The following is a 27,536-nucleotide window of genomic DNA, read 5'->3' as shown; positions in this document are numbered from 1 at the left end:
GTAGGCGAGCGCCTGGTGACTGGGTCTCCCCCCCATGGGGCCCAGCCCGGGCAAAGCCCGAAAGAGTGACGTGGGGCCACCCTTCTGTGGACCCACCACCCGCAGGAGGATCCATAAGGGGCCGGTGCATAGTGGATCGGGCAGTGGTCGAGGACGGGGACCTCGGCAACCCGATCCCTGGATGCTGAAACTGGCTCTAGGGACATGGAATGTCACCTCACTTGGGGGGAAGGAGCCTGAGCTTGTGCGGGAGGTCGAGCGGTACCGACTAGAGATAGTCGGGCTCACCTCCACGCACAGCCTGGGCTCTGGAACCCAGCTCCTTGAGAGGGGCTGGACTCTCTTCTACTCTGGAGTTGCTCGCGGTGAGCGGCGGCGAGCTGGTGTGGGCTGGGGAGCTATGAGCAAGCCCACACCAGCTGACCCACGTGTTGGAGTTTTCCCCCCAGAGTGAAAGGGTCGTTTCCCTGCGCCTTCGGGCCGGGGATAGGTCTCTCACTGTTGTTTCGGCCTATGGGCCGAACAACAGTGCAGAGTACCCGCAGTCTCTTGGGGGGGTGCTGAAAGGTGCTCCTACCAGGGACTCCATAATTCTGTTGGGGGACTTCAACGCTCACGTGGGCAGTGACAGTGAAACCTGGAGGGGCGTAATTGGGAGGAACGGCCTCCCCGATACGAACCCGAGCGGTGTTCTGTTGCTGGACTTCTGTGCTAGTCACAGTTTGTCCATAACGAACACCATGTTCAAGCATAAGGGTGTCCATCAGTGCACATGGCACCAGGACACCCTAGGCCGGAGGTCAATGATCGACTTTGTAGTCGTGTCATCTGACCTTCGGCCATATGTCTTGGACACTCGGGTGAAGAGGGGCAGAGCTGTCAACTGATCACCACCTGGTGGTTTATTTCCTAGAACTTTATTATATTACTTAGAGGTCATAAACCCTGCTGCTTTTTAGGGGATGGGAAACAAGACACGTAAAAGTACAAATCAAGCAGATTTTTCTCAAAGCTAATTTCCATCATTTTAGGTAGATATTATCATGCTGAGTGGTTTTTAATATATAAAACCTGTATATAAAAACTGGCATGTTTTGGATGCATTTTGGATTTTTACCACCTTTCTACTCTGTAGAATCTGATTATAAAATGGATCATAAAAGCAAGATGGCAGCCTGTATAGTCATTATATTTTTGGGAGAAAATGCTGTCCATCTTTACTGTATATACAGTCTATGGATTAATCTAATAAAATTTAAAGACTATCATAGATTATCTGTCTCCTGTGGTTTTTAGAAACTAGACAACAAATAGTTGTTGATTTGAATCAATTACCAATATTCTAAATTGCTGGGAAGGAAATCTGTATGTACAACACACACGTGTGTGTATTTCTCCTGCTCAGCCATTCCTTGCTGTATTTACAAGCACTTAATATCATTTAGTGATCTATGCATCCTCCTGTTCCTGTTATATAAAAATTGCCTCAGAGACTGTGAATATATTGTACAGCTTTCATCCTTTATTCTTGTTATTAAAAAGGAGCAGTGTTTTGACCCCGGGAGCTGGCAGCTCTCCTCAGGCCTTGGCTTTGGTAGTCACTTATACTTCACATTCACAGCACTTTCGAGGCTAAACCTGCAGGGTGTCAAAAACTCGCAAATCAAATCATGAATCTATACTGTTCAAGACAGTTCCTGATTCAGAAGAATAATATCAGGTACATTTTAATGTAAATTGGTTTTGAGACGCTTCAGCTTGATCCTGTCCTTACTGTATAAGCTTAGTGAGGAGGATTCAAAAAAGTCCTAATGTAACCAGTGAAGGATTCTTCACTGTTACTACTACTACTACTCTACTGTATAAATAACATGCTTTCACTGTAAAAGGTCTTGATATGTAAACTGTAAACGTTTTCTGAATTTCTTAATCTTTATTATTCCCAGTCAGTGCCCTTGAACCTTGTCAGGAACCTTGAGTGCTGCAGAAATTCTTTTGTAACCTTGGCCAGATCTGTGCCTTGCCACAATTCTGTCTCTGAGCTCCTTGGGCAGTTCCTTTAACCTCATGATTCTCATTTGCTCTGACATGCACTGTGAGCTGTAAGGTCTTATATAGACAGGTGTGTGCCTTTCCTAATCAAGTCCAATCAGTTTAATTAAACACAGCTGGACTCCAGTGAAGGAGCAGAACCATCTCAAGGAGGATCAGAAGAAATGGACAGCATGTGAATTAAATGTGTAACTGCAAAGGGTCTGAATACCATGTGATATTTCAGTTTTTATTTTTTAATAAATTTGCAAAAATTTCTACATTTCTGTTTTTTTCTGTCAAGATGGGGTGCTGATTGTACATTAATGAGAAATAAAATGAACCTTTTTAATTTTGGCAAATGGCTGCAATGACACAAAGAGTGAAAAATTTAAAGGGGTCTGAATACTTTCCGTACCCACTGTACATGGCCTCTGGTAAACAGCTGTATGCCTACACACACTGGCATATTATTGTGTCCTCTGTACATATGTCACTTGAAAGCTATGGAACACATGAAATGGTCCATACCAAGAAGAAAAAAAATATATAAATAAATAAAACAAAACCACAACTGCAAGAGCCAGCCAATGAGATCCATTCGCTCCAAATCTTTTGGCTTCATTGACCCAGACTGCCTATGTGACTATATGGGAAACTAGAGTAAGAGGTAAAATGCAAAGAAATGCTTCTCTGTTTGAGTGTAGGCATATATGAAGCTGTCAGACAGCTAGCTCACCCTTCTTGCCAGGCCCAGGGCAATGTAGCACTTCTCCCCAGCATCAACAATCTCCACTTCATAGTAGTGGCAGCGCGTGGTGAGTGGATGGCGAGCCTGGGCCAAACCCACATCCATGATGCTCTTTCCTTTGCCAACATATTCCAATAGCTGAGGGAGAGAATAAGAAAGTGAAAGAAAGGGGGATTAAAATGTTAAGAAATACATACAAAAATGGACTAATTAAACATAAATATGTTCAGATACTGGCTGATATTTCCATCTGAGTTATTCATTTATTCAGTTCTAGCTGAATACTGATGATGACTACCACTATTAAAGTCAATGACTCAAGTGCTCCCTTCATTAACTGCCTAAAAGCAGGGTTCCTGAGTAATTTCTACCAATACTTTTGTTCTATAATGATGAATATCTCAAAAACCACAGTAAACACAGTATGTGCTGCCGTACAAACAGCCATGGTAATGAATCCTACTAAATGTGGTGACTAAAGCTGACTGAAGTGCTACCATGAGGTTGACATTTTGGGATTTTAGTTGCCCTGGTAACTATTCGATGATTGCCAGTAAATTTGGAAGATAATCTTGAAGTCTAATAATATTAATGATCCCCTGACCTGCTGCTGGTGATATATATAGTAAATTAAAATTACTTATTAAAGTACTTTGATTGATGACAAAAGCCCACCAAAATAATTACATCTGTACTTCCATTTTATATCCATATAGACATGTATTGCTATTAATGGGAAAGAAGACACATTCAACGTTTCTTAAACCACAAGGATGTCCACTGTGTTATGGTGAAAAATGCTAAATACAACATGTACAAAGAAAAATGTTATATTAAATAAATGACAACGTTAGTGAGGGTTCTAAATCATTTATTTCTACGGCTCCATGCCAGCAATTATCTTGTCAAATGAGGGGAAAGTTTTGCTGTTTTTGTTGTTTCCTGTACTTGTCAGTGCAGGGCACCTGTAGAATGACTGAGTGGCGAACTAAAATTCCATACAAAATTATCACAATTGAGGGCATTTTCAACAAAATATTTGACATAATTATTTAGACTTTTTTATTTATATTTATTTTATTGTCCGGCCCTACTGGGAACAGCTAGAAACATTTGCCCATAGGTGTAGAGGGACAACACATTCTGTAGATTGTTTCAAGCATAGCCCAGCCTTAAGATCCTCAGTAAATTCAGTTATTGCTCCAAAGTAATTTTCCTGACTTTCTTTGTTTAAGCTTTCGTTTAATCGGTTAGCTGGGAAACCAGGCCCAAGGGGATGGCAGTAATGTAAGTGTTTATAAGTGGAAAGTTGAGATGGAGACAAAATATGGGAGGCACAACAGATCAAGCTTGGGCAGGATCTTTGGCCCACAGTTGTTCAAGAGGTGAAGGACTTACCCATGCAAGTGTGTCGTAAGTGAATGAGCATCATGATAGACTGACACTTCCAAACCCAGTGAAACCCTCACTAAACACTCATGGTGACTATCCTACAAGTATGAACAACACAACATTGTACGTATATTACACCATGATCACGCAATTACATTCAGATCTATTTTGGTCTCAAGTACCTAAACAGGTGAAGATGGGTGGATACAGGTAAGTAGGTGGGCAGCTAAGCAACCGCAAACCCTTAAGCAGTGTTTACATGTCATGTGATTGCATGTGTGTGAATGTGCGAGTATGTCTGCAATGAAAAATATGCCCCCGGTTTAAAAGGCTAGGATCACAGATAAGGTGGGGGTGGACAAAATTACTTCGGTATTAAGGCTTTGTGTTTGTGTGTTTGTATGTATTTGTCTGTGTGTAATACGACCTTGGTGTGCAATGATACACTAGCCAGACACCTGAAGGCCACACCTAGTGGTAACAGCTATTCAACATCCCAAAAGAGAGAAAAAAAAAAAAAAAAAAAGTCAAGTGTCTCAATTATCCCCATTTTCCCTTTTTGTTATTCCCTGTTGTTTAGTAATCCATGAAAGTGTAGATGAGGAAATCGAAAAAGATTTCCCTTAGTGTATGAGTTTGATGACAGATTAAAGTGACTGCTGAGAACTTCACTTATGTGATACATTAATCATGTTATTAAGGTATGGTTGAATGCCAGCTTTGATAAATCAAAAGAGATCAATGAAATAGGCTGCTGGAAAATGCATACCACATTCAAACCATGCACACACTAAGGAAAATACAACTCATGCTTTTGGAACTTCAACAGAAAATTACATTTAATACAGTTGTGTTAAAAATACAGTTAAGCAAGTACTGGCAGCATTGTGTCTTTATTGCACTTACGATCTATATTTTTTGGTTTTATAATATACATATTATATGATCTTCTCTGACAATGGTGTAATATTACGGTGTTACTGATTTTGTCTTACATGCTGTCTTTATGAAGACAGGTCAGTATTATCATTGCTGAAGTGTGAATGCCAAAACTACGTCAAACATAAACTTTTAAAACTGTTACAAAGCTCTTGTCTGTTCTTAATTATAACACCTTCAAACTGTCTGTGTGTGTGTTAAATTGTTGGACAGTGACAGACAGTAGTACCTTTCTTATTAGACATTTTAAATGTCAGTATAGCTGATCTCACAGCTGCTGTCCTTAGCCTGTATGTTGGCTCACAGCTAAATGATAGTCTCCTAAGTCATATGCATATAATAATAAAAAAAAAAAAATTTCCCGTCTCACCCCTATGGGTGGTGTGTGTGTCTTCCTCAATCTCGGGTCCTCTACCAGAGGCCTGGGAGTTTGAGGGTTCTTCGCAGTATCTTAGCTGCTCCTAGCACTGCGCTCTTCTGGACTGAGATCTCTGATGTTGTTCCTGGGATCTGTTGGAGCTACTCTCCCAGTTTGGGGGTCACAGCCCCGAGGGTGCCGATTACCACGGGGACCACTGTTGCCTTCACCTTCCACATCTTTTCTAGCTCTTCTTTAAGCCCTTGATATTTCTCCAGCTTCTCGTGTTCCTTCTTTCTGATGTTGCTGTCACTTGGGATCGCTACACCTACCACTACGGCTTTCTTCTGCTGTTTGTCCACCACTATTATGTCCGGTTGGTTAGCCATCACCTGTTTGTCGGTCTGTATCTGGAAGTCCAACAGGATCTTAGCTCGGTCATTCTCCCTCACATTTGGAGGTGTGTCCCATTTTGACCTTGGGACCTCTAGCCTATACTCGGCACAGATGTTCCTGTACACTATGCCACTTGGTTATGGCGTTCCATGTATGCTCTGCCTGCTAGCATCTTAAAACCTGCTGTTATGTGCTGGATTGTCTCAGGGGCATCGTTGCACAGCCTGCACCTGGGGTCCTGCCTGGTGTGGTAGATCCCGGCCTCTATCGATCTTGTGCTCAGGGCCTGCTCTTGTGCTGCTACGATCAGTGCCTCTGTGCTGTCTTTCAGTCCAGCTTTTTCCAGCCACCGGTAGGACTTTTCGATATCAGCCACTTCTTGTATCTGTCGGTGGTACATGCCGTGCAGGGGTTTGTCCTGCCATGATGGTTCTCGCTCGTCATCCTCTGCATTGGGCTTCTGTTGCCTGAGATATTCACTAAGTATTCCATCACTTGGGGCCATCTTCCTGATGTACTCATGGATCTTGGCCGTTTCATCTTGGATGGTGGCTCTGACGCTCACCAGTCCCCGGCCTCCTTCCTTCCTCTTAGCGTACAGTCTCAGGATGCTGGATTTGGGGTGAAGTCCTCCATGCATTGTGAGGAGCTTATAAAAATATATATATATATATATATATATATATATATATATATTTTTTTATATTATATATTATAATATATATATATATATATATTATATATATATAATACTATATATATATATATTTTTTTTATATATATATATATATTTTTATAAGCTCCTCACAATGCATGGAGGACTTCACCCCAAATCCAGCATCCTGAGACTGTATATACTTATATATATATATATATATATATATATTTTCTTTTTTTTTTTTTTTTTTTTTCCCAGTGAAATTCAGATTTAAGATGTAGCACAATTGGTCTCTTCAAAAGAGTAGAGTAGTAGAGAGACGGTGAAGCAGAAAGAAAGAGCTGGAGTCACACAAACTCAGGTTAGAGTATAAGTGAACATCCATCACAAATCAAACTGCTCTCACATCTGCCCTCTTTTACTTTGCAGTTTTTGTCATGTGTAACACAGTCCTATCATAGCTTTATACAGTTTAGGGAGAAAAAAGGGGAGAGCTCAGTTTGAAGCAATATATATATATATATATATTTTTTTTTTTTAATTTTTTTTTTACCAAAAACAATGATGTGCAATCTTGAGATTTAACAAACACATGGAATTCACCTCTTTCCTAATAAAGGTGTATTATGTTTTTTGATACGCTACCCATACCTACTTTTCTGACTAGCAGGATGTGCAGATGTGTTTGCCTCCTGTGTCCTTGCACATGTTTATAAGAAAAACTAAGCAGAGAAAAAATTCCTGATATCTGACTGAAAAGTTGTAGAGTTTGGGAGCCTACAGTAACTGTGTGTGCACTCTGCCTCTTCTTTTTACTGTTCAGCTGTCAAAAGACTTGTGCTTAAAGAGCAACATTCTTCAATTGTAGGATTGTAAATTGTAGAACATAATAGAACATGTAGAACATAGTGAAAGTTAGTGCCAACTTTCCCCATGTGTCCAATTGTAAAAGCTACTGCTGTGCATTTTTACACTAATGGAAACAAAAGAAAATACTTCCACATTCTTTGAACAGAGGCCTTGATTTCTTTATAGCACTCTGATAATTAATTGTTCATAGTTACAGAGCTTTCAGCATTAGCCTCCACCTTCTATGTTACTGACTGCCCTTTCCAGTGTACTCTTGTGTCTCTTTAACCCGCTGTACTTTCATGCCTGGACAACTGCATTTCTTTTTGGAGAGAAGGAAAGGTGTTTTGTTGTGATGTGCACTCAGTTGTACCTTTTTTGTTTGTTGCTGCTGAGTAATGGGAGGAGGAGAGAGACAAGGGGAGAAAGAAAGGGAGGTAGCCTTGAGCAAAGCATGCCTCAATGAGATAGCCGCCAATCACTGCCTTTCTCTCCCTTACTTCTATAATTCTGAGCAATGATGATGGAGGTGCACAAGGCCATGTTTTGATGAACTGCTGCCTGGGAAACAGATGTAACGCCTTTTTTATCATGCCATGCAACTAAACTCTAACTTGATAAGACATCACATACAATGCATCTGGAAAGTATTCACAGCCCTTCACTTTTTGTTATTTTACAGCCTTATTCCAAAATGAATTAAATTCATTTTTTCCTCAAAATTCTACAAACATTACCCCATAATGACAACATAAAAGAAGTTTGTTTGAAATCTCTGCAAGTTTATTAAAAATATCACATGTACATAAGTATTCAAAGCCTTTGCTCAATACTTTGTTGAAGCACCTTTGGCACCAATTACAGCCTCAAGTCTTTTTGAGTATGATGCTACATGCTTGGCACACCCATTTTTGGGCAGTTTCTTCTTTCCAGTACCTCTCAAGCTCCATCAGGTTGGATGGGGAATGTCAGTGCACAGCCATTTTCAGACCTCTCCTGAGTTGTTCAATCGGATTCAAGTCTGGGCTCTGGCTGGGCCACTCAAGGACATTCACAGAGTTGTCCTGTAGCCACTCCTTTGTTATCCTAGCTGTGTGCTCAGGGTCATTGTACTGTTGAAAGATGAACCATCGCTCTAGTTCAGGTCCAGAGCACTCTGGAGAAGGTTTTCATCAAAGATGTCTCTGTGTATTGCTGCATTCATCTTTCCCTCGATCCTGACTAGGCTCTAGGAAGAGTCCTGATGGTTCCAAACTTATTCCGTTTACGGATGATGGAGGCCACTGTGCTCATTGTCACCTTCAAGGACAGATTCTTTTCACCTTATACATGCTTCCTTTAAGCACTAAGTTACCATTGCTATGCAGTTGACACAGCTGTATCTATCTAAGAAACCTGATGAAACAAACCACTTAGCCACACTTCAAGAATGCCCTAAGAATATAAAAGCCTGGAAGATTTACTTATGTCATTGATGCTTTTCAAAGCTGGCTAGCAACTAATAGCTGGTGTTTGTACTGAATGCAGCCAGTGTAAAACCATGTCATGATTTTATGTTACAATGAAACATACAATATTAAGTTAGAAATTAACTATATTCTTAGCTTTAACAACTACTGTCCTCAAGCATTTTATGTGCCTAATGTGTATAACGTAGGGGTACATGCTGTTGAAGAGGAACTTGCCTTGGGTTACAAAGCGAGTCACAAAGAGTCACAACCAAATATGCAGAAGTAAAACAAAGTGTAATTACAATGGCAGTGGCTGAGTAGGTGAGGTAACTTTAGGTGAACAAGTATTTACTGTTAGAAGACAAGATTATATTTGCCTGGATGCATGCAGTATGCCATAACGCAACCTCCCCACCTGTACAGTAACACTGTGTTTAATCATTGCATGTGACTACCCTCATGTTCCAACTATGATCACACTGGCAACACCGCTTAAGCACTACACAACCTTTACAAGTTATTTTACAAAACAACACCCAAACATATCAGATTTCTGTTCAAACCTGTGAGAACCAAGGGTTCACTTTATTGCCTTCACTGAATCCTTATCACTCACTAGCCATGTGGAGCTTTTCATCACCTTTTAATACACATTACTTATTACCATTGCCCAAGAAGATGATGTTGCAAATGAACTTCCTGCTTCAATGCCAGCAAGTACTTGGATGAAGACATAAAAGGTTCATTTGACAGGAGAGTTGCCACTGTCAAAAAAAAACAAACAAAATTTTACTGTTCAGTAAGAGCAAGAGGATACCGGGAAAATATTACAAAATATAGAAAAACAAAGTCAAATATATTTCATGGTGCCAAAAGGTGTTGTATATTAATGCTGGTTTAAAATATTGACAAAAAGAGAGGCGCTGTACAACAACCCTAAAGGATCCAAGTAAATAGAGAATATTCAAACTGTGCAAACTAAACCACCACTAAAAGTAAGAACCAGATGTTACATACCATAGCAGTTTCAGCATGACATCATACTGCATGCCACAACAAAACTATTTTTGAAGGTAAAAATTAACAGCAGGCTGAAGAACAACAACACACAATTTTTCCTTCTCTGAAATCCCCAAATTAGCAACAGACTAGCTATAGTCTAACACACCTAAAAACTAACTAAACTTTCTAAACAATTCATTAACCGCTACATTCCGGTACTACATTCCAGTACCTTTCTATTTTTACCGGTATTTATTGCTATTTCCAGACTTAGCATTTGTTAGCCTACCAGTTAGCTTAGCTAGCTAGTAATGTGGCTTCTCCTTTCCTCGCTCTCTCTTTCCTGCTCGGTGTGCCACATGTTTAGTTATTCCTCTGCCTCCTTTAGCGATAATGATACTTGTAATAAGTGCAAAGTTCTGCTAGCTTTGGAGGAGAGGATCACTGATTTGGAAGCGCGGCTCCGGACCTTTGAACGAAAGCCACCTAACCTAGCCCCGTTACCAGGTGTGGAGCCACCGAGCTCAGGCTCAGGGTCTGTTAGCGGTCCAAGGGCAGCTCCGAAGCAGCCCAGAGAATTAGCCTGGGTGACGGTCTGAAGGAAACATACTCCTAAGCAGAAGTCCACGGCTCATCACCTGCCTGTTCATGTTTCTAACCGATTTTCCCTGCTCAGCGACACACCCGCTGAGAAATCGACTCTGATAATTGGCGATTCCATAGTCAGAAACGTGAAGCTAGAGACACCAGCGACCATAGTCAAATGTATTCCTGGGGCCAGAGCGGGCGACATTGAGTCAAATTTGAAGCTGCTGGCTAAGGCTAATAGTATATATGGAAAAATTGTTATTCACACCAGCAATGACACCCAATTACGCCAATCAGAGGACTTTGCCAAATAAATGGCGGCCTTCGTAGTTTTCTCTGGACCCCTCCCCAATCTGACCAGCGATGACATGTTTAGCCGCATGTCGTCGTTACGTCGCTGGCTATCTAGGTGGTGTCCAGCAAACGATGTGGGCTTCATAGACAATAGGGCCACTTTCTGGGGAAAACCCAGTCTGGTAGCGAGAGACGGCATCCGGGACTGTCTAAAACGCCTCTCTGCAGTTTCTTTAGAGCCGTCGCCCCCCTCAAACCTGAGATTGTATCTGCCCCTCGAACATATAAATCAAATAAATCAGATGTTAACAGAAGAGGAGTTATTCATAAAAACCTAATAAGAATTAAGACCACTCCTCTTATTGAACAGAAAAAAAGAACAGTCAGATGTGGATTATTAAATATCAGGTCTCTTTCATCTAAGTCTCTGTTAGTAAATGATTTGATAACTGATCATCAAATTGACTTACTCTGTCTTACTGAAACCTGGCTACAGCAGGATGAATATGTCAGTCTGAATGAATCAACCCCCCCCCAGTCATAAAAACTGTCATGTTCCTCGAAGCACAGGTCGAGGTGAAGGAGTAGCTGCAATCTGCCACTCAAACTTATTATTAAACTTTCATCCTCAGAACAATTATAACTCATTTGAGAGCCTCACTCTTAGTCTCTCGGATCCAAACTGGAAAACACAAAAACCAGTTCTACTTGTCATTGTGTACCGTCCACCTGTCCCTTACTCAGAGTTTTTAACTGAATTTCCAGACTTCCTATCTGATTTAGTGCTTAGTTCAGATAAAGTCATATTATAGTGGGAGATTTTAACATTCATGTAGATGTTGGAAATAATAGTCTCAGCACTGCATTTAATTTAATATTAGATTCAACTGGTTTCACTCAAAACGTTAACAAACCCACCCACTGTTTCAATCACACCCTTGATCTTGTTTTGACCTATGGCATCGAAATTGAACATTTAATAGTTTTCCAGCCCAAATCCTATTTTGTCAGATCATTCTTTAATAACTTTTGAATTTAAGATGATGGATCATGCAGTGATTGGAAGAAAATTCCACTACAGCAGATCTTTATCTGACTATGCTGTTAATAAATTTAAGAAAATGATTCCATCTTTATTTACATCTATGCCATGTGCGAACACAGTGGAGGGCAGCTGCCTCTACTCCCTACCAAACTGATCATATTGTTGACAGTGCTGTAGCCTCACTGCGTGAAACGCTTGATACTGCGGCCCCTCTGAAAAAGAAGTTAGTGAATCAGAGAAGACTAGCCCCAAGGTATGGTATTTACATATTCGTACCTTAAAGCAGGCATCACGTAGCCTGGAAAGGAAGTGGCATTCCACAAATTTAGAGGAAATTTTTCTAGCCTGGAAAAAGTCTTTTAACATATAAAAAAGCTCTCCGTAAAGTGAGAACTGCATACTATTCATCGCTAATAGAGGAAAATAAGAACAATCCCAAGTTTCTTTTCAGCACTGCTGAAAAGTCACGGCTCTGTTGAGCCCAGTCTTCCATTAGCTCTCAGCAGTGATGAATTTCTGAGATTCTTCATGAATAAAATCACAACTATTAGAGATAAAATTCAGCAGATGCTTCCTATACCTGCAATAAATGAATCTTCTACTACAGTAGCTCTTGAATCATCTGTAGGACCTCAGTTATGTTTAGACTGCTTCTCTCCCATAGATCTCTCTGAATTCACATCAGTAGTTGCTTCATCTAAATCATCAACGTGTCTCTTAGACCCCATCCCACAACTAGACTACTTAAAGACACCCTGCCATTAATGAACTCATCTTTATTGGACTTGGTAAATTTATCTCTAGTATCAGGCTATGTACCACAGGCCTTTAAGACTGCAGTAATCATATCCTTACTCAAAAACCATAGTCTTGATCCAGGAGTCTTGGCTAATTACAGACCAATATCCAATCTGCCATTTATTTCTAAAATCCTAGAAAAAGCTGTTGCTAAGCAGCTATCAGACCACTTACACAGGAATGAACTATTTGAAGATTTTCAATCAGGATTTAGAGCACATCATAGTACAGAAACAGCACTGTTAAAAGTCACCAATGATCTCTCATTACTATCTGGATGTCCTAATATCTTAATAAAAAGCCTCCAATTAATCCAGAATGCCGCAGCCAGAGTCCTGACAGGAACTAGCAAGAGAGATCATATTTCTCCTATATTGGCTTCTCTTCATTGGCTCCCTGTAAAATATAGAATAGAATTTAAAATCCTTCTTCTCACATACAAATCCCTTCATAATCAAGCTCCTTCATACCTTAAAGACCTCATAGTACCATATTATCCCAATAGACCACTTCGCTCTCAGAGTGCAGGCCTACTTGTGGTTCCCAGAGTTCTCAAAAGCAGAATGGGAGGCAGAGCCTTTAGCTATCAAGCTCCTCTCCTGTGGAACCAGCTCTCAGCCTGGGTTCAGGAGGCAGACACTCTCTGTACTTTTAAGGCTAGACTTAAAACCTTCCTCTTTGACAAAGCATATAGTTAGGGCTGGCTTCAGGCAACCCTGAACCATCCCTTAGTTAGTTATGCTGCTATAGGCCTAGACTGCCCGAGGACCATCGGTGCACTGAGCTCCCCTACCCTACCCCCCCCCCCCCCCCCTTCTCTCCCACCTCATGTATATTCCACCATTGAATGTTACTAACCTTGTGCTCTCTCTCTCCCCTAGTTTGTGCTCTCTCCCTCTCTCTCTCTCTCTCTCTCTCTCTGTACCTTCTGCAGGTGTCCCTGGTCCTGGAGCTGTTTATCGCTGATGTGCAGTTACTGGCCCCACCAACTTGCAGTGTCTATTTGTTGTTTATTTTTGCTGTTCTTTTCTCTCTGCTCTATCCACTCACCCCAACCGGTCGAGGCAGATGGCCGCCCAAACTGAGCCCGGTTCTGCTGGAGGTTTTTTTTCTTCCGTTAAAGGGAGTTTTTTCCTCTCCACTGTCGCCAAGTGCTTGCTCATAAGGGAATTGTTGGGTTTTTAGTTTTAGTTTTTGTAAAGTGCCTTGAGATGATTTGTATTGTGATTTGGCGCTATACAAATAAAATTGAATTGAATTGAATTGAATCTTCTCTTAGCCTCAGATAATGGATTTGTTTCTATACTTGTCCTTACCTATACCTTAGTGCTGCATTCGACACTATTGATCACAACATCTTATTACAGAGACTGGAGCATGTGACTGGTATCAGAGGAACAGAGTTAAAATGGTTCCAATCCTATTTATCGGACAGATTCCAGTTTGTTCATGTCCATAATGAACCTTCCACACGCACAAAAGTTAGTTATGGAGTTCCACAACGCTCTCTGCTAGGACTGATTATGTTCACCCTGTACATGCTTCCTTTAGGCTATGTCATTAGGAAGCACTCCATTAATTACTGCTGCTATGTACAGATAACACTCAGTTGTATCTATCTATTAAACCTGTTAACACAAACCAGTTAACCAGACTTCAAGTGTGTCTAACTGACATAAAGGCCTGCATGACCAGTAACTTTCTACTTTTAAATTCAGAGAAAACAGAAGTCATTATATTTGGGCCTAAAAACCTAAGAAATAACTTTTCTAAAATTATAGCTACGTTAGATGGCATAGCCCTGGCCTCCAGCACTACTGTGAAAAACCTTGGAGTTATTTTTGACCAGGACATGTCCTTTAACTCACACATAAAACAAATCTCTACAACTGCCTTCTTCCACTTGCGCATCATTGCCAAAATTAGGAACATCCTGTCTCAAAATGATGCAGAAAAACTAGTCCATGCATTTGTTACCTCAAGGCTAGATTACTGTAACTCATTACTATCTGGATGTCCCAATATCTCCATAAAAAGCCTCCAATTAATCCAGAATGCCGCAGCCAGAGTCCTGACAGGAACTAGCAAGAGAGATCATATTTCTCCTATATTAGCTTCTCTTCATTGGCTGCCTGTAAAATACAGAATAGAATTTAAAATCCTTCTTCTCACATACAAAACCCTTCATGATCAAGCTCCTTCATACCTTAAAGACCTCATAGTACCATATTATCCCTATAGAGCACTTCGCTCTCAGAGTGCAGGTCTACTTGTTGTTCCAAGAGTTTCCAAAAGCAGAATGGGAGGCAGAGCCTTTAGCTATCAAGCTCCTCTCCTGTGGACCCAGCTCCCAGTCTGGTTTCAGGAGGCAGACACCCTCTGTACTTTTAAGGCTAGACTTAAAACCTTCCTCTTTGACAAAGCATATAGTTAGGGCTGTCTTCAGGTAACCCTGAACCATAGGCCTATAGCAGCAACTGCTATAGGCCTAGACTGCCCGGGGACCATCGGTGCACTCCTCCCTTCCCTTCCCTTCCCTTCCCTTCCCTTCCCTTCCCTTCCCTTCCCCTCTCTTCCTCTCCTCCTTCCTCACATGTATATTCCACCACTGAATGTCACTAACCTTGTGCTCTCTCCCTCTCTCTCTTTCTTTCTCTCTCTCTCTGTACCTTCTGCAGGTGTCCCCGGTCCTGGAGCTGTATATCGCTGATGTCCAGTTACTCACCCTACCAACATGCAGTGTGTATATGTTGTTTATTGTTACTGTTCTTTTCTCTCTCCTCTATCCACTCACCCCAACCGGTCGATGCAGATGGCCGCCCAAACTGAGCCCGGTTCTGCTGGAGGGTTTTTCTTCCGTTACAGGGAGTTTTTCCTCTCCACTGTCGCCAAGTGCTTGCTCATAAGGGATTTGTTGGGTTTTTAGTTTTTGTAAAGTGCCTTGAGATGATTTGTATTGTGATTTGGCGCTATACAAATAAAATTGAATTGAATTGAATTTATCAACAAAACAGAGTGAACAAGAGTACAGTGAAATAAAATTCACTCCATTTACTTCAGTCATCCTCTCAAAAGGTCCCTGAGGGGGAAGTATTCATTACCCTGAACAAATGGCCTTCAGATGCCCTTGGTGATTAAAAAGGTGAACAGTGTGTAGCAAATCAAAAGAAGTCAAAATAAATTGAACGCCAGAGTGAAAAACAGTAACCTCCCTGAAATGGATCGTCAAAGTATTCTTTTATACCAACTTTATCAGAGCTGGTTCAATCAAGATAAATGTGCTAGTGCAATATTCGATGACAAAGCACTGAGAAGATTGGGGAAAATAAACAGAATGAGAAAGTTAGAAAAGAGATGAACTCTAGAATAGAGCAGGAGAAGGAATATTTGGGACGATAGGTATGATGATAGGTAGAAATCTAAAATCAGATATTCACCTATCTAAACAGGAATGGCCACCCCCAACTGTAATGTGTAACCGTTCAAAAAGGCAAAGAGCTGCAAACACGTCACTACCATCACCATTGCATTCTGCGGCTTTGCTCTCAGTACTTCCTCATCAAAAGCATACCAATCAGAGAAATCATTTATCTTGCAGCAATCTTTTCCATCACCCCCAATCCCCCTGTGCCACCTAAACAATCAGTAAGAATAACTATCATCCGGAACAGTGATTACCGACAGTTATCAAATAGCAACGGGAGAAAACTATTCCACTGCTTTGACCAAATATAAGTGAGGTGCTGCTGAGTGAAACAAACCACCAAGGAGCGAGAGGTCTATGGAAACTGAACAAATATTTCCATTCCCTTTAAAGTAACACCACCTAGGAATGGGTTTGACAAAAATGTTACAGACATTCATAGGTTTGTATGGATGGAGAAAACATGGGGGGGAGGAGGAGAAGGGAGAGGAGGAAACAAGGATAGAGGAGAGAAGAGAAGAGAAGATGAAAGGAGATATGAATATAGGTGAGGAGAGGAGAGAGGACAAGGAGAGGGGATCAGGGGAGGAGGCGATCTGAGAAGAGAGAGATTAGTAATAAAGGAAAGAATGGATAGATGAAATGAGAGCACACCATGAAAAAGTAGAAATAAAGAAGAGAACAGAAGAAGAAGGGAGAGCAGGAGAAACATGACAAAGAAAAGCTTTGTGTACACAGGGCCAAAGTTAGGGCAAACAGTTTTAGTACTGTCAGAAGTGAATTAGAGATCAAACCAATACAAGAATTAAGTGAGACCACCTTAATGGCTTGCCCCAAATGCATAATCTTAACCTCATACTCCTCTTGTTACTTAAAGATTTCTAGCCTTCAAAACAAACATCTTCCTTCCCTTCACTTCACCTTCTATCTTTATTTCCTCTGCCACACTTTTCTTCCTCTTGTTCCTCTTCATACTTTGTCATTCCAGGAAGCTACTCATGTTGTCTTTGTCCTCACACCCTCTCCTACTAAATCCCTGTACTTGTCACAACTTGACAGCCTTATAAGTTTCCATATTATCACCCGCTTATAACAATCTGAAGGCTAGTGGTTGCTTATTCATAATAGCAAAGAAAGGGAAGTTAAAAAAAAGAAAGAAAGAAATCACCACTGGACTGCTGAGCAGACCATGCAGCAGCCAAACTTCCCAGCTGTGAAAAGCTCTAACCACATTAGAATTCCTTCCAATTCCTTAGAGTCCCATTACTCCACATATTGAATTTTTACAACCTGGTGGATTGCCAAGCACTTGGCTCTACCAAAATGTTTCATACCATTGCCACTCCATGGTACAGAAAAACAGAAAAGATAGATAGAGCAAGGGTGCTGGTCACACTTTCCTCTTCAAAAAAAGATGATGGTCTCTGTACTTTATGTGACAGATGTTTGTGGGCGACTGAAGACAAACATTTTTCACGCATTCACAAAGAAGACCCACACACAGCCTGGCTTTCATCTCCCCTGTGTCAGTGAGAGACCTGCCTATAATGTTGCAGTTACCTTTGTCAGGTTGGAGGAGGGGGCAGTGAGAGCTCACACCTTAACACAACGTAAGTATTACAATTCACCATTGCACACTTCTGAGAATGTAGCACTGTGATCCCTCTAATGACACAGTTGCCAATAATGTACCTCATTCAAGCTGGTGATACCGGCTACCTGAATCATAGTTTAGTCTGTGTCTGAGAAAACAGCTTTGAACCTGAAAATAAGTCAGTATTAACCACAGCAAACCACTCTTTTGGCACTTTGACCTTTTGAAAAAATGGGAAATTTTTTTTTTAGATTGTTTCACAAAGTGGCTTATCACTCCTGGGAGGGACAGCTAATGTACTAACATTTGCTGTTTGGGGCGGACAAACACAAACAGTTGAGGGTGTGGAGGTTTGTAGGGATCATAGTAAAGTTCTGAGGGCAGTGGAGGCTACATACAGAAGTGGTAAAAAGTTAAAAATGGTAAAAAAAAAAATTACTTTACACCACCCGCTACCGTTTTACATTTCTTTTGATACTGAATAAAATGTTATTAGTAACACCCTTGCTTCAATTACCATGACAAGTCAAAATACTCGCTGTAAAGCTCCATTAGGAACAGGAATTGCTAAAAGGTTATCCATGGAACCTGGTTAGCTGAGTTGGTAGGGCATCAGACATTCCAGGGTTCAAATTCTGGTTCAGGAGAAGCATTTATATTTTTCTCTTTCCAAGTAAATGTAAATAATTTCTAGTTTTATTTCTTTATTTTATGGGAAGGGAGGTTGATTCCTTTCATCCTTTCATTGTGTTATTATTGCATTTGATTTGATTTGGTTTGCCCTGGCCTGTTCTTCTTCCCAAATGTTACATATTTCATTTGGGACACTAACACCAAAACACATTCTTTGCTAATACAACAGATTCTGGTGAATGGTAATTTTTCCTGTCACCATGGTTCTAAGGTTCTTTCTGAAGTGCTTATTTTAAAACCTTTTTCAGAAAGTAGGCAAAACTTTCCAATAACACAGTTCATGAAGGCAAACAGTAGCCCTAGCTCACCTGCATAAAAAAAACATTCTCATCTGAGACAACTGAGAAACTACAAACCTGATCAGGCTTGCAGAAGATAATTACACTGAATGAACAGAAAAATAAAATATAGCCGCAAGCGGTGATGATCGGCCCTCGCCTCGAGCGGACCGCCTCCCCCGGCGCGCCGCCCCCGCGAGCGAACCGCGTCCACGAACGAACCGCCTCCCCCAGCGAACGGCCTCCCCGAACGAAACGCCTCCCCAAGCGCCCCCGCCCTCCAAATCGACCGTCCCCCAAAAACTGGCGGACCCCCCAAAACCCCTCCCCCGAGGAGACCGCACCTCCCCAAGTAGACCACGTCATTCAGCGGACCCCCACGGAGGTCTGTGCCAAATTCGGTACAGTTCCGGCAAAGTACATGCAAGTACATAGGGGGCGCCATCCGCACCCCCCCACACCCCCCCAAATAGACCACGTCATTCAGTGGACCCCCATGGAGGTCTGTGCCAAATTTGATACAGTTCTGACAAAGTAAGTGCAAGTACATAGGGGGCGCTATCCGCCCCCCCCACACCCCCCCAAGTAGACCACGTCCTTCACTGGACCCCCACGGAGGTCTGTGCCAAATCTGGTACCGTTCTGACAAAAGCTGGACATTTTGCAAAATTCCCATAGGAAACGAATGGCGAGATCCGGTCATCGCCAAGGCAACCACATGCAAATTAGGGCATGGGTCCGATCGGCTTTTATGATCAGGACGCCCTAAAGGATGTGTGTGCCAAATCTGGTACAATTTTGACAAAGTCAATGCTTTGGTTTGAATGGCAATTTTCAAATCGTTATACAGGGGGCGCTATATGGCCTATTTGGATTTAGTTTAATCAGATGGGTCCAGGGCGGCAGGGACTACAATTTATCAATTGGTCCGATTCCAATCCGACAATGCGTGTGAGAGTTATTACAAGTTGAAGAAACGGCGGCGAGCCAAAAGCCTAGGCCAAATTGCCGCGCCCGCCAAAGGAAAACCGTAATACTTATTCAAAGAATTTGGATAACCTTTGCAGCCCCATGGGTCTAGGTGACGCTGGCCAAAAATGAGCTCGATCGGTCAAAAGCCCAAGGAGGAGTTCGAAAGAATACGAGGTGAGCAAAATCAACGAACTCAATGACCTCGAGATAAACCCCCAGCTGGTGGACTTCCTGTCGGTCACACGACCGGGACACAATAAGCTTTTTTGCCTGGCCTGACATGAAGAAGATGTGTGCCAGGTTTTGCGACTGTACGATGAAAAAAGTGTCACATGACCTCCCATAGGCCCAATGTATCTCGACCTCTGTCGGGGTCGCCGCAGAGCCATTCTTTTGAGGTCGTTTATGAAACCCATAAAATATCAAATTGTGACGCGATTCTGAGGGGGGTGCAAATTTTGGTGAGTTTTCACACACGTTCAGGGGGTCAAATAAGGCTGTAAACGCTTCTTCATCCCTTGCCCATTGAGCGATTATAATAGTCCCTGCGCTGGGACCTCGGTCCTTGCTCGGGCCTAAAAACATTGCAACGTAATACATTATTCTTGCAATACTGCCCTTATGAAACTTGTTTATTGTCTTCCAGAGACTTATGTGGTGCTATTTTAACATGCTTATGTTTCTAATTTAGTTCTAAACATACAGCTTATTCTGAAAATAAAACCAAGCATTTTCAATGAGCAGTATACTTTGTACTGCTATTTTGTTACACTTCAACATATAATGCAAATGTGTCTACACTAAATGGCCACTTTATTACAATCAACTGCACACATAAATCTTCTCTGTGATGCCAGTAATGCCTGGTATTATTGCACTGCATTTAATCTGTCAATTTTATTACCTTGCACAAACGAAAGCTAACTGTCAATGGATGTTTATGACTATTAAAGCTCCATGACCTATATTTTCAGTCAGGTGTTTTAGTCGCCTATTTCTCTGCGTTTTGGTTTTACAGCATGTACAACACAGTTCAATCTCAGTGCTCTCAATCTGTTTTTCTAAAGCATTTAGCAGGCAAAGAATGGTGATTGCCAAAATGACACCAGAAAAAACAGTTGATATGGTCTTATATTAAACAGCAGGGCAGAAACATGTTTAATGGGATGGTAATGTTGAGCCGTCACTTCTGGATGTGGAAGAAGGCACTGATTTGTAGCCACATTTGTCAAAACAGCTGTACACATAAGATTATGTCTGTCAGTTTACTTTGGAGTACTTCTATCCATACCGGGAGAATATTAAACCGTAACCTTTTTGTGTGTGGACATGTGTTTGAGTGACAGAAAATATGAGAAATCTAAAAGTAATATGTTGTATGAATTAGTTTTAATTATAATTTATTTAGTTTACTTGAGGATAATAACATAGTACTTCTCTGACTGCAAATTATGATAGCAATTAAAATGATTATAATGTGACAACCATTCTACCACATCTGGCAACCAAAAGCTAATGGAACTGCCATGCATCAGACAGATCTGAAGATTAATGTGTATTTTAACTGTAGAAAAAAACTTGTATATTAGCCTGCTTGTGTGCCTAAGATTTGCAGGTAGATTTGCCAAATAGCTGCATAATCGCCAACACTGATGTAGCAAAGTCGGAGTGAAAAGACTCAACGTCTTCACTGAGTCTGATGTTTATCTTGTTACTGAACCTGATGGCTACAGAATTTGGAGGAAAATCCCTGAGCTGATGTCATGTTGGAACTCCACCAAAAGACATAGCACAGTATTCCAGATGCTTAGTGGTGACTTTGTGCTAATCTTAAAAAGAGTTACCTTTGTCCTGAAATTGTGAAACTAATTTTCAGCTCCTGTCATTCTCAGTAATGTATCAAATGATGCAAAAGCCAGAGCATTAGCTAGAGCACTACTTTAGCTATGAAAAAATACAGGCTTTTTTGACTTCTTACAGTGCCGCTCACTCTGATGTCGTAGAGCCGTCCCCAGTCATCTTCATGGCTGTCAACCATCATCATACTGTCATCCTCCTCCAGGAACCACTCAGCCTGCAGGTCAACCTTCACCTCCTCCCCCATAGAGTGCATTCCTACTGCAGGGAAGAGGCCCTCCACTGACACAGGAACCTCTACTGAACCGACCTGAATAAGCAAAGTAAAAAAAAGAAAAATAGTAAACATAGAAACAAATCGTAAGGTAAATGCTGATACCACCATATAAAAAACTGACCTCTCTGCCATTTTTGGTGAAAAAGACTGTTGTTAAACCAGCCTCAGTATTTTCTGAGTGTATTCCACAGCCAATGCGGTCGCCACGAGCACATTTTGGCCCAAACTGCTGTCCGACAGGGTTTCCATTGTACAACCTAAAAGTAAAATACAGATCCTAATAACAAAATGCTAGCTCCTTTACACTTGCTATTGCTAAAAAATGATGATTAATGATTATTTTCATAGCACCAGAGATTTGCTGGTGAAGTAACAGTTATGGCAAATGGGCAATGGCAAAAACTTGCTTTTGTTTTCATCTTCAAGTTTCCAATGGGAGTAGAAAAGACTGCACTAAAACCTCCTTTTCAGTAATATTATCTCTAAGGGAAAACGTGACATCATCTTACTTATTGAAGAAATATATATATGTCAACAAAAAATTACTTACCCAAACCACATAAGAAAATGCTGTGCTGTAGTGTATAGATGGTTGTGTGGTTTGACTTACTTGCCATTGTCAGCGTGGTAAGCTACAGAGTATGGCAGCCAGCCTGGCTGGTGGTCCAGCCTATAGAATTTAGGCACCAAGCCCACAGCAATGGTCCCCCTCACTCCTGTGTCCACTATTGTCACCTGCACACCGCACGCACACGCACGCACGCACGCACGCACGCACACACACACACACACACACACACACACACACACACACACACACACACGCGCGCACGCACAGGTTTTCATTCTTGGTGGGGACTTCACATGTACTTCAACCAAGTTGTTAAAATTAAATTCCATGATGTTGAAGTCAGGACTGTATGAGACAGAGCTACACACAGCTGTTTCATCTGCTTCTTGCACAATCCTGTTTTCTAACACTAACTTCCAAATCTGTAAGCATAATGATCACAATCACAAGAAGCAACATGTGTTATATATTTAATGTAAGGCAGTGTAGCTACTCTGTAGAAACCCACCAGCTGAAAAAGCATGTAATGACTAATATTAGCTAACAAACTGATTATATAAATACATGATACAGGTCATTTAGCATCAACAGTCAGTGCTGCAGTGCTTGTAGATGAGGAACAAGTGACCTTCTCTCCCTGTCTCTGTCATCTTTTCCTTTTTTCCATATTCCTTCTAATCCTTTCTGCTCCCAGTCTCTTTGATACCTAGCATGCTAATAACAATCAGAATATGGTAAATTACATGCAAAAAATATGTGCTTTATGGTCAGTTGAAGCACAGTGATCCATATTTCCTCCTGTTAAACTTGACCTAGCTTGCAACTCTTCCTATCGTGATGTCACATCTAATTTGTTTTTTGAGGTAACCATAGAAGTCCCTCAGAAAGAACATTCCAAATATCACAGTAGTTCATAGAAAAAAATCTAAGAAATCTAGTTTCTGCAGCATGGCATCACATTGATTCACTGGGGCTGCTCACCTGCTAGGTGCAATTTAAAAAACCTGTGACCTCTCCCATTTATTTTTCCCCCACTCTATTTTGTCCTTTGTATTTCATCATGTCCTTTTCTCCTTCCCTGGTTAACCTGCTTCTTTAATTATTAACATCCATCTTCAACCTAAGCCCCCAAATCATTGCTCCTGTATGGCAGCTATCATTTGGAAGCAAAGGGATTCCCTAATAGAAAAATTCCAGTCCTGATTCTTTCCATCTACAACTTTAAGGATAGAGCATTATACAATGTGTTGTAAAAGTTGTACATTCTTTGCCTTGGCAGGTCACCACTTCTATTCAATTCAATTCAATTTTATTTGTATAGCGCCAAATCACAATACAAATCATCTCAAGGCACTTTACAAAAACTAAAACTAAAAACCCAACAATTCCCTTATGAGCAAGCACTTGGCGACAGTGGAGAGGAAAAAACTCCCTTTAACGGAAGAAAAAAACCTCCAGCAGAACCGGGCTCAGTTTGGGCGGCCATCTGCCTCGACCGGTTGGGGTGAGTGGATAGAGCAGAGAGAAAAGAACAGCAACAATAAACAACAAATAGACACTGCAAGTTGGTGGGGCCAGTAACTGCACATCAGCGATAAACAGCTCCAGGACCAGGGACACCTGCAGAAGGTACAGAGAGAGAGAGAGAGAGAGAGAGGGAGGGAGAGAGCACAAACTAGGGGAGAGAGAGAGCACAAGGTTAGTAACATTCAATGGTGGAATATACATGAGGTGGGAGAGAAGGGGGGGCAGTGCACGATGGTCCTCGGGCAGTCTAGGCCAATAGCAGCATAACTAAGGGATGGTTCAGGGTTGCCTGAAGCCAGCCCTAACTATATGCTTTGTCAAAGAGGAAGGTTTTAAGTCTAGCCTTAAAAGTACAGAGAGTGTCTGCCTCTTGAAACCAGGCTGGGAGCTGGTTCCACAGGAGAGGAGCTTGATAACTAAAGGCTCTGCCTCCCATTCTGCTTTTGGAAACTCTGGGAACCACAAGTAGACCTGCACTCTGAGAGCAAAGTGGTCTATTGGGATAATATGGTACTCTGAGGTCTTTAAGGTATGAAGGAGCTTGATTATGAAGGGATTTGTATTTGAGAAGAAGGATTTTAAATCCTTGAGGAAACAAATGCATGGACTAGTTTTTCTGCATCATTTTGAGACAGGATGTTCCTAATTTTGGAAATGTTGCGCAGGTGAAAGAATGCAGTTCTAGAAATTTGTTTTATGTGTGAGTTAAAGGACATGTCCTGGTCAAAAATAACTCCAAGGTTTTTTACAGTAGTGCTGGAGGCCAGGGCTATGCCATCTAGAGTAGCTATAATTTTAGAAAAGTTATTTCTGAGATTTTTAGGCCCAAATATAATGACTTCTGTTTTCTCCGAGTTTAAAAGTAAAAAGTTACTGGTCATCCAAGCCTTTATGTCAGTTAGACAGGCTTGAAGTCTGGTTAACTGGTTTGTGTTAACAGGTTTAATAGATAGATATAACTGAGTGTCATCCGCATAGCAGTGGTAATTAATAGAGTGCTTCCTAATGATATATCCTAAAGGAAGCATGTACAGGGTGAACAGAATCGGTCCTAGCACAGAACCTTGTGGAACTCCATAACTAACTTTTGTTCGTGTGGAAGGTTCATCATGGACATGAACAAACTGGAATCTGTCCGATAAATAGGATTGGAACCACTTTAACGCTGTTCCTCTGATACCAATCACATGCTCCAGTCTCTGTAATAAGATGTTGTGGTCAATGGTGTCGAATGCTGCACTAAGGTCTAGGAGGACAAGTATCGAAACAAGTCCATTATCTGAGGCTAAGAGAAGATTGTTGGTAACTTTCAACAGTGCTGTTTCTGTACTATGATGTGCTCTAAATCCTGATTGGAAATCTTCAAATAGTTCATTCCTGTGTAAGTGGTCTGATAGCTGCTTAGCAACAGCTTTTTCTAGGATTTTAGAAATAAATGGCAGGTTGGATATTGGTCTATAATTAGCCAAGACTCCTGGATCAAGACTAGGCTTTTTGAGTAAAGGTTTGATTACTGCAGTCTTAAAGGCCTGTGGTACGTAGCCTGATACTAGAGATAAATTTACCAAGTCCAATAAAGATGAGTTCATTAATGGCAGGGTGCCTTTAAGCAGTCTAGTCGGGATGGGGTCCAAGAGACACGTTGATGATTTCGATGAAGCAACTACTGATGTAAATTCAGAGAGATCTATAGGAGAGAAGCAGTCTAAACATAACTGAGGTCCTACAGATGATTCAAGAGCTACTGTAGTAGAAGATTCATTTGTTGCAGGTATAGGAAGCACCTGCTGAATTTTATCTCTAATAGTTGTGATTTTATTTGTAAAGAAACTCATAAATTCATCACTGCTGAGAGCTAAGGGAACACTGGGCTCAACGGAGCTGTGACTTTTTGTCAGCCTGGCTACAGTGCTGAAAAGAAACCTGGGATTGTTCTTATTTTCCTCTATTAGTGATGAATAGTATGCAGTTCTGGCTTTACGGAGAGCTTTTTTATATGTTAGTAGACTGTTTTTCCAGGCTAGAAAAATTTCCTCTAAGTTTGTGGAACGCCACTTCCTTTCCAGCCTTCGTGATGCCTGCTTTAAGGTACAAACATGTAAATTATACCATGGGGCTAGTCTTCTCTGAATCACTAACTTCTTTTTCAGAGGGGCTACAGAATCAAGCGTTTCACGCAGTGAGGTTACAGCGCTGTCAACAACATGATCAATTTGGTAGGGAGTAGGATTAAGGCAGCTGCCCTCCACTATGTTTATACTTGGCATGGATGCAAATAAAGATGGAATCATTTTCTTAAATTTATTAACAGCGTTGTCGGATAAACATCTGCTGTAGTGGAATTTTCTTCCAGACGCTGCATGATCCATCATTTTAAATTCGAAAGTTATTAAAGAATGATCTGACAAAACAGGATTTGGGGGAAAAATTATTAGATGTTCAATTTCGATGCCATAGGTCAGAACAAGATCAAGGGTGTGATTAAAACAGTGGGTGGGTTTATTAACGTTTTGAATGAAACCAATTGAATCTAATATAGAATTAAATGCAATGCTGAGGCTGTTATTTTCAACATCTACATGAATGTTAAAATCTCCCACTATAATGACTTTATCTGATCTAAGCACTAAATCAGACAGGAAGTCAGGGAATTCAGTTAAAAACTCTGAGTAAGGAACAGGTGGACGGTACAAAATGACAAGTAGAACTGGTTTTTGTGTTTTCCAGTTTGTATGTGAGAGACTAAGAGTGAGGCTCTCAAATGAGTTATAACTGTTCTGAGGATGAAAGTTTAATAATAAGTTTGACTGGAAGATTGCAGCTACTCCTCCACCTCGACCTGTGCTTCGAGGAACATGATAATTTTTATGACTGAGGGGGGTTGATTCATTCAGACTGACATATTCATCCTGCTGTAACCAGGTTTCAGTAAGATAAAGTAGGTCAATTTGGTGATCAGTTATCAAATCATTTACTAACAGAGATTTAGAAGAAAGGGACCTAATATTTAATAATCCACATTTGACAGTTCTGTTTTTCTGTTCAATAAGAGGAGTGGTCTTAATTTTTATTAAGTTTTTATGAATAACTCCTCTTCTGTTAACTTCTGATTTATTTGATTTATATGTTCGAGGGGCAGACACAGTCTCTATGTGGTTTAAAGGGGGCGGCGGCTCTAAGGAAACTGCAGAGAAGCGTTTTAGACTGAGTCTCTGCATCCCGGTCCCCACCCTGGATTGTCAGGCTTTAGGTCGGCTAAGAAACTCGGCCAAATTCCTAGAGATGAGAGCTGCACCTACACCTAAGCTATTAAACAATGCCAAAATAAGTTACAAAATCATGTGAGATGACTTACATTAGAAAAATGGGAATGTGCTCAGTGACAAAACAAAATTAAATTAATCTAAATTTTAAATCTAGCAAAACAAGTGGAATGCTGCAGATGTTCAGCTTGGCTTAAAGAAGGCAGAGAGAAAGTGCAGCAGTGCTTACAGCAGAGGTGAAATGAATTTCTTGTGAAAGCAGAACAAGGAGAAACATAGGAATAGCTTGATCTTTATCAGAAAAAAATGCTCACAAAATTTTCAAGTTATCTCGGAAAATGATAGTATGTGCGTCACAGAGTGAAGAATAATGCACCATAAAATTACCTCAATAAACTCAAAATCTGATGTGTTTACATGTCAGACCTACAAATGTGATTCTGATTTAAATAATATTGTTGCTATATAAAATTTTCAAGCTATAGGAGAGAAAGATTTGTAGGTCATCAGAGTTTAATATCACATTTG

The 27,536-nt window shown here is 41.0% G+C and overlaps 1 protein-coding gene across 2 annotated transcripts in view; it reads right to left on the bottom strand.

Annotated features, from left to right (window-relative positions):
- Positions 1 to 27,536, bottom strand: part of spryd3 (SPRY domain containing 3) — a 67,651-nt gene that overhangs the window by 25,639 nt on the left and 14,476 nt on the right. The window contains exons 4-7 of one of the 2 annotated variants that reach the window (XM_026332713.2): positions 22,258 to 22,382; positions 21,769 to 21,904; positions 21,492 to 21,680; positions 2,771 to 2,920 (exon numbers count right to left, since the gene is read on the bottom strand). In XM_026332713.2, coding sequence (XP_026188498.1) covers positions 2,771 to 2,920; positions 21,492 to 21,680; positions 21,769 to 21,904; positions 22,258 to 22,382 — 600 coding nt within the window. The remainder of the gene's footprint in view (positions 1 to 2,770; positions 2,921 to 21,491; positions 21,681 to 21,768; positions 21,905 to 22,257; positions 22,383 to 27,536) is intronic. The other variant, XM_026332714.2, reaches the window with a different exon arrangement.

This window comes from Mastacembelus armatus, chromosome 7, assembly GCF_900324485.2.
Source record: "Mastacembelus armatus chromosome 7, fMasArm1.2, whole genome shotgun sequence".
NCBI lineage: Eukaryota > Metazoa > Chordata > Actinopteri > Synbranchiformes > Mastacembelidae > Mastacembelus > Mastacembelus armatus.
This window is presented reverse-complemented; position numbering and strand designations above follow the sequence as displayed.